The sequence below is a fragment of the Gambusia affinis genome, linkage group LG07 (assembly GCF_019740435.1).
Source record: "Gambusia affinis linkage group LG07, SWU_Gaff_1.0, whole genome shotgun sequence".
In the NCBI taxonomy this organism is placed as follows: Eukaryota; Metazoa; Chordata; class Actinopteri; order Cyprinodontiformes; family Poeciliidae; genus Gambusia; species Gambusia affinis.
The window spans coordinates 16,746,053-16,761,164 of record NC_057874.1 but is presented as its reverse complement, the minus strand read 5'-3'; the positions used below and the strand labels follow the sequence as shown (position 1 = coordinate 16,761,164).

At 36.2% G+C, this 15,112-nt stretch overlaps 1 protein-coding gene across 3 annotated transcripts in view; it reads right to left on the bottom strand.

The window, feature by feature from the left end:
- cacna2d2b (calcium channel, voltage-dependent, alpha 2/delta subunit 2b) overlaps nt 1-15,112 on the bottom strand; it is a 37,257-nt gene that overhangs the window by 13,813 nt on the left and 8,332 nt on the right. For 2 of the 3 annotated variants that reach the window (XM_044123021.1, XM_044123022.1), the window contains exons 2-11: nt 12,990-13,071; nt 7,489-7,605; nt 7,093-7,152; nt 3,739-3,783; nt 2,205-2,340; nt 1,302-1,433; nt 1,142-1,199; nt 993-1,043; nt 275-374; nt 9-170 (exon numbers count right to left, since the gene is read on the bottom strand). In XM_044123021.1, the coding sequence (XP_043978956.1) occupies nt 9-170; nt 275-374; nt 993-1,043; nt 1,142-1,199; nt 1,302-1,433; nt 2,205-2,340; nt 3,739-3,783; nt 7,093-7,152; nt 7,489-7,605; nt 12,990-13,071 (943 nt within the window). The remainder of the gene's footprint in view (nt 1-8; nt 171-274; nt 375-992; nt 1,044-1,141; nt 1,200-1,301; nt 1,434-2,204; nt 2,341-3,738; nt 3,784-7,092; nt 7,153-7,488; nt 7,606-12,989; nt 13,072-15,112) is intronic. The other variant, XM_044123023.1, reaches the window with a different exon arrangement.

Sequence of the window (15,112 nt, the reverse complement as noted above, 5' to 3'; positions counted from 1 at the left end):
TAACTCACGTTAAGAAGCTGGTTAAAAGCAAAATGAAACCCAGACTTGTAGTCAGTGGTGCCTTTAGCTTGCATTTGCTGCACGGCCTCCTTAAAAATCTTTTTGTTTCGCACGTTAGCCTGGACTAGATGCTTGAAGCAAGGGACCACTGCCTCAGCCTTCTCATTGAACTGTAACACAGCAGGAGACAGTCTGCTTTAAAGTAAAAATAAAAGGTGAAGAAGAATAATGATTCGTGACTAATCAAGAGGCAGGAATTCATGCAGATACCAACTCTGGCCACGTTGACGTAGTCATCGTCAGATAAAGTGTCCAGCATTTCCATGACAGACGCCTTGATCAGTTTGAGCGTGAGTCCGCTGACGCTGCCACTCCTGATGAAACAGAGAAGACAACATAAACATGGCAAAAGAGATTTCAGTCTTTTGAACTTATTGTTGTAATTTGGCAGAACTTGGTTAAATGACACGGTAAATAAGATTATGGTAGCTTTGAAATTACATGGAATTAGTACAGTTAATTTTGGATAATGAGGCAAAAGCCTAGAATTTAATACAAGGCAAAATTTGAATGTTTTTAAAACGTTGACAAGAGAAATGATTGTAGGAGTCACCTAATAAATGAAGCATAGCTGTGAATGTGTCATGTTTGAGTCAGTTTTGCTTGTCGGCGGTTCAGGTGCTTTGCACAAAGTGGATTAAATAATGAAAATGGAGAACTGGCTAGATGGTTGGCAAATGATGCTTAAACAGGACATTGATTAAAAGTGTCCAACGCAAACACATTTAGAAAAGACATATATACAGTGATTTCCTGAATGGAAAATTAAACTAGAGAATCCAGAAAACAGTTTTCCAATCCCAAATTTAAAAATTTCAACATAAGATCATGTTAAAACTTAGATTATCTGTAGGTTACCTTCCCCTGGAGCACTACCTAATGGACGTCTTCAATTTCCCAGAAAAACCTCCAAAACACGACTCTGTACTTACACATCAACAAGGATGACCATGTCTTTGGGAGATGAAGCCCCCTGGATGTACCTAAGACAAAGAAAGACGTAGGAAAAATCTAAATCTATCTTTACTTTATATTTATTATACGTCAACATATGCAGAGTTTTTAAAGAAGCGTAATGTACCAAGGCCTCCTCCGGACATCGTACAGGTCGATTTTGTCAGGCGCTTTCCACGGAGATGCTGCAATGCATAAATAACTTAGTGTCTTTATATAACTTTGTGGTTGATGAATTCAAACGAATTAGTTCACAGTAACAGCAAAGACAGCTGCTGAAGCCCCACCTGGATAGTAGCGAGTGACTCCTGTCGCGCTCCCAAACGCCTGCCACAGCAGCGACGGATCCTCCCTGCTGTTCTCCATAAACACTCTCTCCAACGCCTGCGTCCAGTTCAGCTCATTCAGGATGTCTGGAGCTGAGGACAGAAGAGAAAACCTGCTCGTAAAATACTCCACAGACACAAGTAAATCATATATGTGTCTGTGTGTGTGTGTGTGTGTGTGTCTTTTTGTTGATATTTCTAATACATAAAGAAAATGTGCAAAAACATGAAAACACGATGTAGCATATCTTGAAATATGAGATGTGTCTTCATTGTCTTTTTATTTAGAATAAAAATTAAACATAAAATTTAAATGTGAAAACAATACTCCCAGATTTGTGTGCCATATGTATGAACCATCTATTGTCTGTATCAGTTTTCATATTTCATAAATGAAGAGAAGAGGAAGAATAGACTGAAGGAAGGATAGAAAGGAAGACAGAAAAAAAAAGAAAAAGTTTCATTTCTAGTGATTATAAAAGAAAAACAGACTTTTAAAAGAGAGACAAATTACATCCACAAATAATACAGTTATAATCAGTACAGTATTACAAAAAAAAATTCTAGACATCAAAAATTTGATGCTGCCTTTTTGTTCAAGTAACCAGGCACCAAGCAACAATTTAGAGAAGCTTATTAAAGTTCTGATTTAACTTGTGGAGTTTGAATTAAAGTAACTCTTAAAGATAAAATAGTAAATTAATTATAAATCTTCTTTAAAAAAAAGACTTGCTAAATCTCTTGACAGCTCAGCTTTATTAAGTAAAATTATGTTTACTGTAAATATGTTGCACAAGAATATTAAATGAGAAGCAAGTTTGCAGGATCCTGGTCTAAAAGTGACATAATGGGAGCACCACTCACCTCCTTTGTAAATATCTGTCGGGATCTGAACTGCAGTGTGCGAGAAGTTGACATTATTTTTGAAGTTTGGATCGTACACAAACTCCAGCTTGAGTTGGGAGGGGTTTTCCACCTCTGCCTCTCCATCCATGGAGTACTGTCAAAAGCAAGAGTGTAAAAACTGAAGTATAAGCTTTATCTTTTCATTGTGATAACTTCTAACTTCTCCTTTGATAGTTCAAAATACAATGTAGGTTAAATAAGAAGTTTTTAGATCAAGACAACCTAAACGCAAAGCACGCCACTGGTGTTAAGCGCCAGTTTTTAAAACAAAGAAAAATAAATGATGCATTTTGCATCTATAATATCTATGACTGGAAATATCTCACACTAATAACAGAATGGATCCTTTTCCTGAAGAAAGGCCATTTTAACAGCAATGTCTAGAATGGATGTGTGGCCACTTTTTTGCAGGTCAGAAAAAAGGTGCGAGGACATTTCCTACATAGATCATCTATGCAGGAAACATGCTGCGGCCAAAGATAATGAAACAACTGGAATTTGCGACTGATGGGAAGGAACAACCTAAACCCAAGGGAAACTTCATGCCATGGTTCAGTCAGGAAACTTGAGCAGGGAGCCAACAGGCAGACCAAAGAGTTACGTCGGATGTAGATTGTGAGCATAGAATCGATCAGATAAGAAAAGGCATCATTTTTCAACAACTTTGTCCTATTCAACTTCAATAAATAACTCACTCAAAACAAAAATTTGTGACAATTTGTTTCAGTTGTGACTTTTTTTCTTCTGTGCCTGAGGAAAAGAAAGGAGAGCGTTTGACTGTAGCTGCAGTCGGATTGTATGATAGTAACTTCCCTTCAGTCCACCAGTTGTTCCATTAGCTTGAACAGGCTTTTTAAATGATAGACATTTCAACTGAGTGATGTAATGGTTTCCCAAGGCAAATGTATTGACAGCTACATTACTGGAGAGCAGGTAAACCTGCAGGAGTAAAATGCAGACCATTCCGGTGACATGCATTTTTAAGAGGAATGTGTCTGTATCTGTACACAACAGGGTACTGTTGCTGGAACAGGAGAAGAAATTGCAAGGCTAGCGGAAAGCTGACAGACTTTTATATTTTGAATTACAGTTTTTGTTACAAGTGATCATTTGTCACTCCACAAAGCAGTTTTAAATCCCGGGGTGCGGTGCTGGTTTGTTAGGTCTTCAATCTACTGTCAACAAGGAATACCGATCCAGACTTCCTTCTACTTAAATCAAAATCTAAATATTTATACCATGACACCAAATTTAAGCTTGAGGTCATGCTATCAATCCTTTTTTTCAGGTCACCAAGTTTTGTGTTTTGAATGTGAAATCTTCAGCAGCTTTTGGTGTTTTCTCAGCTGCCTTGTGCTCCATTTTTTTTCCCCTCTTGAACTTTTTAACACATTTCTCAACTTCAGACATGGAAGAAAAGCTTGAACACGACAGAAAAGGAGAGCCTTTTAATCCTTGTCAGTTTGACTAAATTTGTTTATCCAGCACTTACATATTCCAAATCAGCTTTGGAGTCATAGTAGGCCATGTCAAGCTCCTGCAGGAAAGCAGATGGAGAGAGATGATGAAGGCCGTGAAACGCCATGAGGATGAGCAGTCACATGAATGCACTTGTCAAACGAGAGTCTGGATTCACCAAAAAATAAAAAATAAAAAATAAAAGGTTAAGAAGAAAATAATATTTCCAACACTTTTCCTCTCTTTCCTTTCTGATTTTGTGTCATTCAGGTGAATTGAGGGAACTTAGTGAAGGGAAAATCACAGATTGGATGAGGTTCTTTTACCCCGGTCTTATAATATAGTTATGACTACATGCTACTATATGTAAAACAAGATCATAAGATATCTTTGATTCTTGAAATACTATATGTAACTATGGTTACATAAAGTTATACAATTACATATGTAACTCTAGCAGCATAGTTACATACAGCGGAGAGATTCCCGTGTCCGTGAGTACCGGACTCACATTGCTATGCAAATTATTTACAAATGTGTCCTAACAAATACCTAACACTGGCTTTAAATCCTTTCTTAAATTATTACTAAGATCAAGTAGTCTTAGTTGACCCTTTTCTATCTAAACCAAACGTATTTATTGATTTTCCACAAGATACCGTGAACCAGTCAGTCCATCCACAAACCTTCTCCGTTCTTCTCACAACTCAAATCAAAGAATGTTAACAAGTACAAATAAAAAGTCGTTTAATGCCAAAATTAAGCTTTGAACTTGCAATGTTCTCGTTGTTAAAAACTAAAATTAACAGGATTAGTAGGATTACAAAAGACGGCATTAGAAATAATTATTTCTGTTTGCAAAGCTGTAACTACCAAATGTCTCTTATTGTCCAGAACTGTTTTTTGCTCAGAACTGTCACGTTATGATTCAGTGGACCGGCTGTGTGGACCATCACCATCTGTTAGTCTGAGTTTCTGAAAATGCACGACATGCTTCTGAGAGGTGTTCCTATTTTTAGCTTTTTTCTGATTACCAAACTGTCTGGTCCAAACCCAAACTCAGCAGCTCTCTCAGTCTGCTATCTTCATGCAAAGACAGAAACAAGAGGAACAAGCGTGTCGAACATCCCCCCAGAGACATTTTCTGGTTTTTAGACATTACTGTGGATCTCTTCATGCATTACAATAAGTCCATCACTATTTCAACCCCAAAGTTACTTGAAAACTGAATCTTAATGATCTATAAAGCTTCCTTTCATATAATTTTGATCATTCAACTGAGAAGTAATTGTTGCCTTCAGAGGCATTATGTTTGTATTTAACCCTTAAATTTTTGTTTTAAGTGCAGTGACAACAAATCTTGAAGCTTGCAAATTCACTTAGGTAAAAAAAAATACATGTACATTTATAGAACTGACAGGTTATTGTACTCTTATGTTTTTATTGTATGCTCTTTAGTAGTAAAAGTAGAAAGTCAAGTCAAGTCACAAAGGCTAATTGCGGATTTTCAGATGGATCATTTACATGTGTCAATGTGTCAAAAAATTACATTTTTCGGCCCCTCAAACAAAATCTCTTGGCACGTTGCAGTTTAAAATCCTTTTAATGAGATGCCAGACAAAGTGTAGGAAATACTGGCTGCTGCCCCACAATGCTGCTGCCCACCCAGCTGAAGGAAGGTTGCTATGCTACTCCCTCGATCACAAGACAAATTCAGCTGTTGAAGCAAAGTTAGTTTTACTCCAGGCTACACCATCAGACCTTCACTCCAGCCCATGGCTTTTCAAGACTAGCAAAAACCACAAGTTAGGCTTCCACAGTATTAGGAAAACATGTGATGTGGTGTTCATGAATATTCACTGACTATTTGACTGAAGCAAATAAGTACCGTAAGCAGTTTTAATGCCTTTCTGCTTTTGGTTCATTTCAACCATTTAATGAGTAGTCTGCTCAACTACTGGGGAAAGGACTGAATTCATCATTTTCAGTTTTACAAGAAGGTTTTTAAACTAAAAATTGCTTCTGACCTACGGCTCATGTTTTGACTTTAAAACTACTTAACCCTCCTGTTCGTTTCTGAGGTGCAGCAATAATGTTCATGGGTCAATTTGACCCAGGGAGTGTTTAATCATGCAAAACTGTCAGAAACCAAAAAATTCCTCCAAAACATTTTTGTATCTGATTATTAACTCCAATATTTCAATCAATATTTGTGCAATGATTTTTTTTTAATTTCTCAGAAATTAAGGATCAATGACAACAAACCCATTCATTTACTCATTTGGACATAAAAAATGGAATTTACATTTTTTATATCCATTTATAAAAACCTAGACACACACAAAAAAAAACAATAATCTCCTTGAAATTGATCTTTGGTTAATCTTTTGTATTACATTTTTATTTTTTTTCAATGGGTGATCTTCATAATTGAACTTGAGACACACATACTGTTCAGGGTCAAATTGACCCGCTGATTAAAATCAAGATAACTGAGTCATGCAGAGAGTATTTATGGTTTCCTCCACTTCTGCTGAGTGTCACTCAGAGTGGGTGGAGAAAAGGTTCCCGTCAAAAGTTGTATGAACACCTGCTTTCTCGCAGTTTCCTAGTGAAGTAAAGAGAATAGTGAGAAAGTGGGCTTGTGTTGTGTGTGTCTGTGTGTGCATGTAGGGGTGTGGTGGGGTGTGTTTGTGTGTGTGTGGTGAAATATGGTTCATAGATGCAAGGAAACATATAGAATTTGACATTTTTTAAATCTTTTTTTGCACTTTAACTTGATGCCGGGTCACATTGACCCAAACAGTATTGATTTAAAAAGTAGACCCAAGGGGTTTACAAATGTGTAAAATTAAATTTAAATTTTCAATTTATATGTAGAATGCACATATTAAGACAAATAGAAAAAGTTTCATGCAATAAAAATACTTCCAACTATTTAAAAAAAAACAAAAAAAAACTTTAAAAGGAGTCAATTTGACCCGCAATATAACAGGAGGGTTAACTGTATTTTCTTAATTACTTTTCCACCTTATTAACTTTTAAAACATTTTACAGCCTTGAAGTGTCAAAATAAACTAAAGGCAAAGAGAGCCCAAGCGTGACACTTAGCTGTCACTTACATGTGATAATTTGTAATAATTCGCTGTCATTTACTGCAGTCCAATTAGTTCCTTCCAACATACAATGTTAATGTGATAATAAATTCAAAACCTGGAACAGTTTGGTTGATCCATCCATTCATCCGTCTGTAAGAAGCTCTATGTCCTATTTCTAAGGTCAAACCCAGCTACCTTAAGGAGGAAGCTCAATTCAGGAGATCAGAAAATGCAACAAAAAGACCAATATTTAGGAACCTTCAATTCATAAACTGTAACTCCGTTCTTACCTTAAGTCCATCTTGCCATAGATGTTCCCGTTGGAGCCGCTCTGCTTCACTCGCTAATCGCTACACATTCCAGACAAAGAAACGTCACATCACAGCCGTATGTAAAACAACATGTTTAACTTAAAAATCTGACAATGAAACCACATTTATGTTCATTTAGTGCTCTTGTTTTAGAGAGTCGATTTGCAATTGACCTTAGTTACAAATAGTCTTATGAGAAAAAATTAAATAATCTACAAATTAATTGAATTAGAGGGAAAAACAAGAAAATAAATTATCACAAAACTGTTACATATTTGTGTTCAAATTTGCATAATTTTGCCCTGTATGAGATTATACCACCCATGAACAAAACAAATACATAAACCGTGTGTTTGAACAAGACAGTATACTTACATCAAGTGCTTTACGCTTCTTTGCCAGGAGTTTTTCTATATCCAAGGCCACCTTTTCTACAATCCTGCGCGGCTCATTCTTCGCCAACTTAAAGTGTCGCCTTTCTTCATTGTATATCTGTAGATAATAATATCAAACACAACAGCAGCCAGTCAGAGTTATTCTGTGGAGTGTATTTCTGCAAAAGTAATGTATTTTCTGTAGACAACAGATTTTTCATAACTCTACAGAATTCATGAAGTTATTTTTGAAAACTCTTATTTCCCATCTGTATTTTCTGAGCAACAGAAACAAACACTGGTTTTATTTTTCACTATGGATTAGTCTATAATGCATTAGATTAGTGGTTTCCAAACAAGAGCTCTATTTCCCCAGAGGAGAGGAAGGGAGTGTGCAAGGATTTCCCCACAACATTGGTAAACTTGGGCTTTTCTGATGTATGAAAGACTTGATGGATTACCAAAAACAACATTAAGTATTAAAGCACCAAAAAACAGATGCAGAAACAGAAGAAAACCGGGCGTGCCGTGGTGGCGTAGGGGATAGCGCGACCCATGTTTGGAGGCCTTGAGTCCTCGACGCGGGTTCAATTCCCGGACCCAACGATGTTTGCCGCATGTCTTCTTCCCCCTTTCCTGTCAGCATACTTTCATATAAGGGACACTAGAGTCCAAAAAAGACCCCCTGGAGGGGTAAAAAAGAAACAGAAGAAAACCAACATAAATGCTCCTGTATCATTAGACACTCTGACACTTCTATGGAAGACTAAAGTTAAATAATTGAATAAAGGTGAGAAATATATCAAGCTTAACCAAAGCATCCATATTTACAGCACTGACCTTTCTTTTTACAGACTTTTGCAGTTCTGCTTTTTCATACTGGATGACAGTTTCCGGCCAAACCTGATGGCTGCTAATGCAGTCTTCTTATTAGAGCTTGGTGGTGTCACACATTGTCCACTGGGTTTTGTAGGATATTTTACATATAAGTAAGAGTTGTTCATTATCTCAACATTTTTAAGATGCTTTCAAACCCCCATAACTTCCCTTTGGCTTTTGAATTAAGTAGTGTTTGATATTGAAGCATTTTAGATACATAATTTTATTTAAAATCAATATTATACGTTATGACTAAACTGAGATAGATTTTTGTGATAAAAGCAAGTCAACTGAGCAGATGTTTCAGCTTAGTGGTTTTATGTGTGGATCTTTATGAGGCAATTTGCAGCATGCTAATTCAATCTCAGATTGCTAATGCTGACGAGTAGCCTCTTTATAAACAATATGGCCTTAACCATTTTCAATCACAGGATCTGATGTGAGGATGTTTCTTCTTCTCTTCAAAATCCAAGGTTGTTGAAAAAAAAAAAAGCTTTGAACAGCTAAGCAATAAGCTGACTTTGTATCGTATAATAAAATAAAAAAAAGAGATCCTGATGGTACAAAAGGATCCTGCTCTGTGCTGCATTCAGATGAGGTGCTCTTTGATTAATAATTGAGTGTAAAACATGCAGTTTTACACTCACAAGCAGTACCTTGTCAAAGACCTCAGCTGTTGGTCACAACAAACACAAAAAAAGCCGCATCATAGCAGACATCTCATCCTCAGAGATCTAAACAACGAAAGTACCAGCAAGACGAGTCCCTCGACAAGTTGCAGGATTTTCTTTTGATGAATCTGTTTGGTAAAAAAGGTGGCAGCATTGTTTTCTATGTACAGTTGAAAGTGTTTGAAGGGGGAAAAGTGCAAAGGCCAAGATCAATACATGCACCTTTATAACAAACCCTAATCCGTTTTTAAAGCTGGTTTACAATGATGCTATATTCTGTATCTAAATGACCATGAGCTTACAGTTTGTGTCACAAACCTTCACTTAGATTGTTTTGAATGCAGTAATTATATGGTGAAAGTTTAGCAGCACCTTACAAAAGCGTTATGTGCTGTGCATGTGTTTTGCTGAGACAGAGGGATGACCTATATAGATATTTACCCAAACACCAAAGTGAGAATAATTTTGACAGTAGCCTAAGCTGCATTTCTCATTAATTTGCAGAAGCAAAGAGCTTTTTATGCAGAGAGCATGGAGAAACAGCTTTGTTGTTCAGTTTAAATTTTAGTATGTTTTTATTATTTATGAACTCTTTTTTTACACACTGTTAAAAGTGTAACACGCCTTTTTACACACCATTTGTGTTATGTTGTGAAATAGATTTGAGTGAAAAAATATACTAAGATGTTACATTGTTTTATTGCTAGAAAAAAAACACAAATATATATTTTCTAAATTGCTTGTGAATGCATGTTTCTTTAGTTCAGTAATGTTCTCTAGCAATATCAACAGATGAGGTGATATGAAGAACTCAAGAATATAATGATTTTAAGATGAATTTTTTTTTGTTTTTAAATGACCAATCCCATTTATTCCTCAAATTTGTGCAGTTTGATGTTTTTCATAAAAACAACATTAAAGAGTATGAAAGGCAACATGAACAATACCAATGTTGAATCTTTCTTAAACACAGAAATATATGATTTTACATAGCATACAAAGATAATATGATGCAGCAAAGAATATAAACCAGAAACATAGATTGTACATCTCACCTACTGTTTAAACAAATATGTTAAACTCAACAATTATAAAATACAGAACTGAAAGAATTTAAACTTTTTTAAATACTTTACCAGTAAACATTTGATACAGACAACAAAAGAGGGTTGAAAGATATAATAGATTTTACTACAAAAACATAGAACACTAAAAAACACAAATATCTCCTAATACTAAATACCTAAATAAATGTAATGGTTTGAAAAGGCTTCTTTTTGATAAACAAAATTGAAGGATATGGATCTTAAATTTTTTGCTGCAAAGACACTTTCTGAAGAAAAAAACAGAAGAAATATCTGCAATAATAAATAAATAATAAAAAAATTCAAATTGTATTTTTATAAACATATGTTTGAAATTTAATTTCTGATCTACAAGCTTCTAACAGAAAATCTTGTAGTTTATACAAATACACAGTTATGTCTCCTCAGAACACATTTTGAGAATCAAACAGAAAGTTATACATGTGACAGATAATGAAATAAAAATCACTGATAATTACTTCAGTAAGCCACTAATCCTGTAGGATGTAGGAATTTAGCATAGTGACATTAGCCAGTGGCAAAAAAGAAAAAAAGAATTACCATGGTTAGCATACGACATAGCATAGAGTACTTCACTATGATAATTTTCTCACTCAAGTTTCTAGATTATAAAGGACACTTGTATTAAATATAGTTTCATTACATGTTTTTAATAATTTACTAGCTACTTTTAGCTGAGATGTAGATTGGCAGCTAAATATATTATATATAAATATAGAGGAAGTGGGTGGTTCAAACACAGGATTCAATGTTTTATTCCTGGTGTTCCGTGTGTGTGTGTTTTATTTGAAACACTTCTTAAGCCAGGATAAGGATTTTCTTCAACATATTCAGCGTATTTCAGATGCAAGCAGAGATTAATGAGGACTTAATGAAGAAGCGAGTGTCACATCAAGGCCTTACTGCAGGCTGACCATCTGCTCTGCAGTGACACAAACAGAAAGGACTCGTGGCGATGCTCTCCGCTGAGGCAACGCCCCCACACATCTCTCCAGAGCACGGCTCTCTGGCCTCCTGCATATGATCTCTGATTCTGTTTGTTGGCATTTCCCCTTAGCTACCCCCACCATCGCCATCAGGTGAAATACAGCAAATATTAAACAACTGAGTAAGCACCAGCTGGGACTTCAGCTGCAGTTTTATAGTAAAAAATAAATAAAATAAAATGAAAAAATGGGAAATGTATTTTCCTCACAGCTTGGACCATTTTCCCCGACTATTATTTTTAAATAATGCTTTAACTACAAAAATAGACAGGATTTGTGTTATTTTCTAATCCTTTGGAGAGAAAACACTGATTAGAGGACAGATGTATTATTATTCCTCCAAAGGTTAACTTAACATCTAGATAAATTCAGACTACACTTTTAAAGCTTATAATTTATAGGATACAATGTTTCCTACACATATAAAATCAGCTATGGTCAGCAACAAGTTTACCATAGCTTTATGAGTCCTTCTATAACCATAAAATATTACAATGCTTATTACTTCTTATCCCACTAGCTACAGATACTGATGCAAAGATCCCTATATTCAAGAGACATGCATATGTATGAGAGGATCTATTGTCTGCTTCAGCTGCTTGAAGAGACTGTCTTTGTTGCAGCCAGAATAGTGGCAGAAATTGGTCTTCCTAGAAGTTGAAATGCCAAAACCATTACAGTAAATTTGGTGGCTGAGTGTTGCCACCCCAGTGCAAGAATGAAGAGACTGTAAACCTGGCATGAGGCCAATAGGGCAACTACCATTTCTTATTCTGTGGTGACTTAACCAACTTGTTTGGACAAATACCATGGAAAAGCCAAATGTACTGTTATGTATTCCCAAATATGCTCCCATCTTCTTGAACCACCACAATATTATCACAGGAGTTGTATGCATACTAAAATCAGTTGTGAAACTATCACTGCACACAAAATTATGTTACGTGGCGAACTCTCAGAGGTCCTGCAGGTTCATTCAGGATCTATGTGATGTTGTGATGGTCTTAAATTAAAGCATTAGAATGTTTTAACCCATACTTTGTCTTTTTTATTCCTCAATGGACAGGGGAGTATTTGCAGCATCCTAAATTTAAACTAGTCTTTAAGCAAAAAGTCACTGATGTTCCAACAAAGCTGGAAAGATCCATAACAATCATATTCTGGGTTGTGGTCATTTTATGAGCTACTAAAGTTGTCTAATTTCCAGGAAATGGCTCGTAGTTAACATCATTATAAGCTGATATGGAAATCAATTTAGAGGATAAGGAGGTTTAGGAATTGGGTTACTATAATGCAATGTCAACATGCATTACATGCAGATGTTAAAGAATAGATACTTCTGATGGGGGCTTGCAGAAGAAAAATGTCTGAATTGCTAAGCTTGACTGTAGGAGTTAATAAGCTCAAAACATCATGAAGGATACAGCCAAATATTCTAAATCTAACCACTGTAGGCGTGTGTCCAGGCATCACTGTAGCGTTGCATAAATGTGTTCAAGAGTGGTAATTACTAGAAACAATAAACACAATGTCAGCAAGATTTGGCTATACCACCTGAAAAACAAAGCTTTTAATCTGAAAACAGCTCAAATATTCAAGCTATTGACGAGAAATGTAAGACTACAATAGATTTAAAAGAAAGGTGTTGCAACTGACTGTTTGTGGCTCTGTAAGATGGGCTAGAAATACAATCATGAAAGCAATAAATAAATAAGTAAGAATGTAATTGGTTTTTTTTTTTTTTTTTTTTTTGTATTTAATGCCGCTATTTAGATGCAGCTCTGGAGCTTAATGGATTCACGGTTGTGCTGAGTTTATGCTGCTCAGTAATGAGTAAGAATCCAAACCACACACACTCACCCCTTTCAGCTGCTGAACTCCAGTGATGTGCTGAAAGGCTCTGTCAATCTCCTGCTGGATCCGCCTGGCCCAGTGCATTATCCTGTGGATAAACATCAGACGCTGACTTTCACACTGCAAAAAAACTGGTTAACTGGATACATGTGTGTGTTGGTGTGTTAGTGGCTCCCAGGAATGACAGAAATGGATCAGAATAAGCAGTTACATATGAGTTACACAATTTTGTAAATGTGCTTTATTGACCCAAATCTAAACTATGCAAATGCCTTCAGGGAAGTAAATTTTAATGCTTTTGCCCATTTCAGAGTCTCAATTTAGATATATTGACTAAAAATATGCAGCTGCAATAAATAAATGTGTTGCTTTGTCATTGTGTCTGACGCTTTCTTTTATCTAAAGTATCTCTGATGTTGAGAACCTTTTCAGAGGTGGCTTGTGTTAAAGTGCTTTATAAATAAAGCTGCTGCTGATGAAACAATTAACAAGCAATTAGTATTTATGAGAGCAAAATTAATTAATGATTTATAAGCCATATTACAAGTCAGAAAACACCAGAAACTTAAAGGAGCTCTTATAGCTTTATTCTGTAAAACCCCACTAAATAGGGGTAGAGTGATGTACCCGTGAGTAGTAGGATTTTTGTTAAATACATAAAGACAGAGATGTCAGTTTGGCAAATCAGAGAGGATTTCTGACATGTAAAGCAACTCAAAACTTAACAACATGCCCTACAGATTCACCTTAATATAAAACAAATATAAACTTCATAACACTGTCTTTACTCCTTTATGAATTTGCATGCAGAACATGCTCTAAAACAGAAATTCAAAATTTCTGAGGTTGCGAAATTGTTGAGGTTTGAGTAGTTTACTCATAAATAGGCTACTCATCAGTACACTATACAAACCCATGTTGAAAAAAGCTTAACTGACTCAGGTAACCAAAGAGCGGTTGTTTGCAATAGGGTCTTGTAGAGACTCATGAACATCTCACAAGCACAACATACACTGCAACACCCACCCAGTTATACCTCTATGACATCCGGATGGAAAATATTTCTAATTAAATGCCACATGGCACCCCAGAGGTCTGAAAATACTGGCAGCACCATAAATATAGTCTGCCAAACTATCAGAAAAAGTGAAACTCAACCTGTGACTCATCCTGGCAATGTGACACCCATTCCTAGAGACCTATTTTGGTAATCTATAGTTGTGGAAGGCCAATTTATTTTTCTATGGACAAAAGTAACACAAATGTTGAGCTTGCAACTGGGACGACTGAGGCTCGGTAGTGTAGCACTACTTAATGTACTAAGGCACTAGATGGCATATAATGTCAGAAGACCAAATTTGTCAGTAATCAATAAAAAACAATACAAAATAATAACTGCATTCAATACCCTGTATTTTATAGAAGGGAAAATTAAAATGAACACCACAAGACACAAAACACACATAGAACCCCCCAAAATAAATACAATATATATACATACACAGTACTGCAGCAGATCTTCCATATAAATGTGCACAAAAGTCCTAAATTTTCCCACCGGTCAGCACAATGTCTGACTGACACACATTTAAAAAGTCCATGGTTTGATTGTCCAGATATTTGAGGTGAAAATGTCCAAGCACAGATTGTTTCCAACGGAAAAGAGATGAATAATGGATTGTGTGTCTATATGATGAGATGGAGGGGTAAATGCTACAGACCATCAGCCTCCTACCAGACCAGTATGGAGTGAATTTCAGGTTCTCCTGGCCCCAGCCAGTTGTCAGAAGCTCGACATCCTTTAACCCTGAAAAGGGTCCCCCGGCCAATTCCATATATAGCTCAGTGCATGACAACTTCATGGAAGAAAGAGATGAACTAATTGTTTGGAAGCACAAACCTGTAGCTCCTTTGTCTCCAGCTCTCCCCCTCACACCTGACTGGGAAAGCTGGAGGAGGCCTGATTAACCACTCCAGATGCAATGACTGGCTGAATGCACTGTGTGACTGACTGTCACTCTAACCAATGGAGCAGCAAAAGCGGCATTAAGGGCTGTTTTTACCCTGGGTTAGCAGGAAGAGTAGACGTCTTGCCATTGAAATGCTGCTTGGCTCCTCTGTAGCATGTT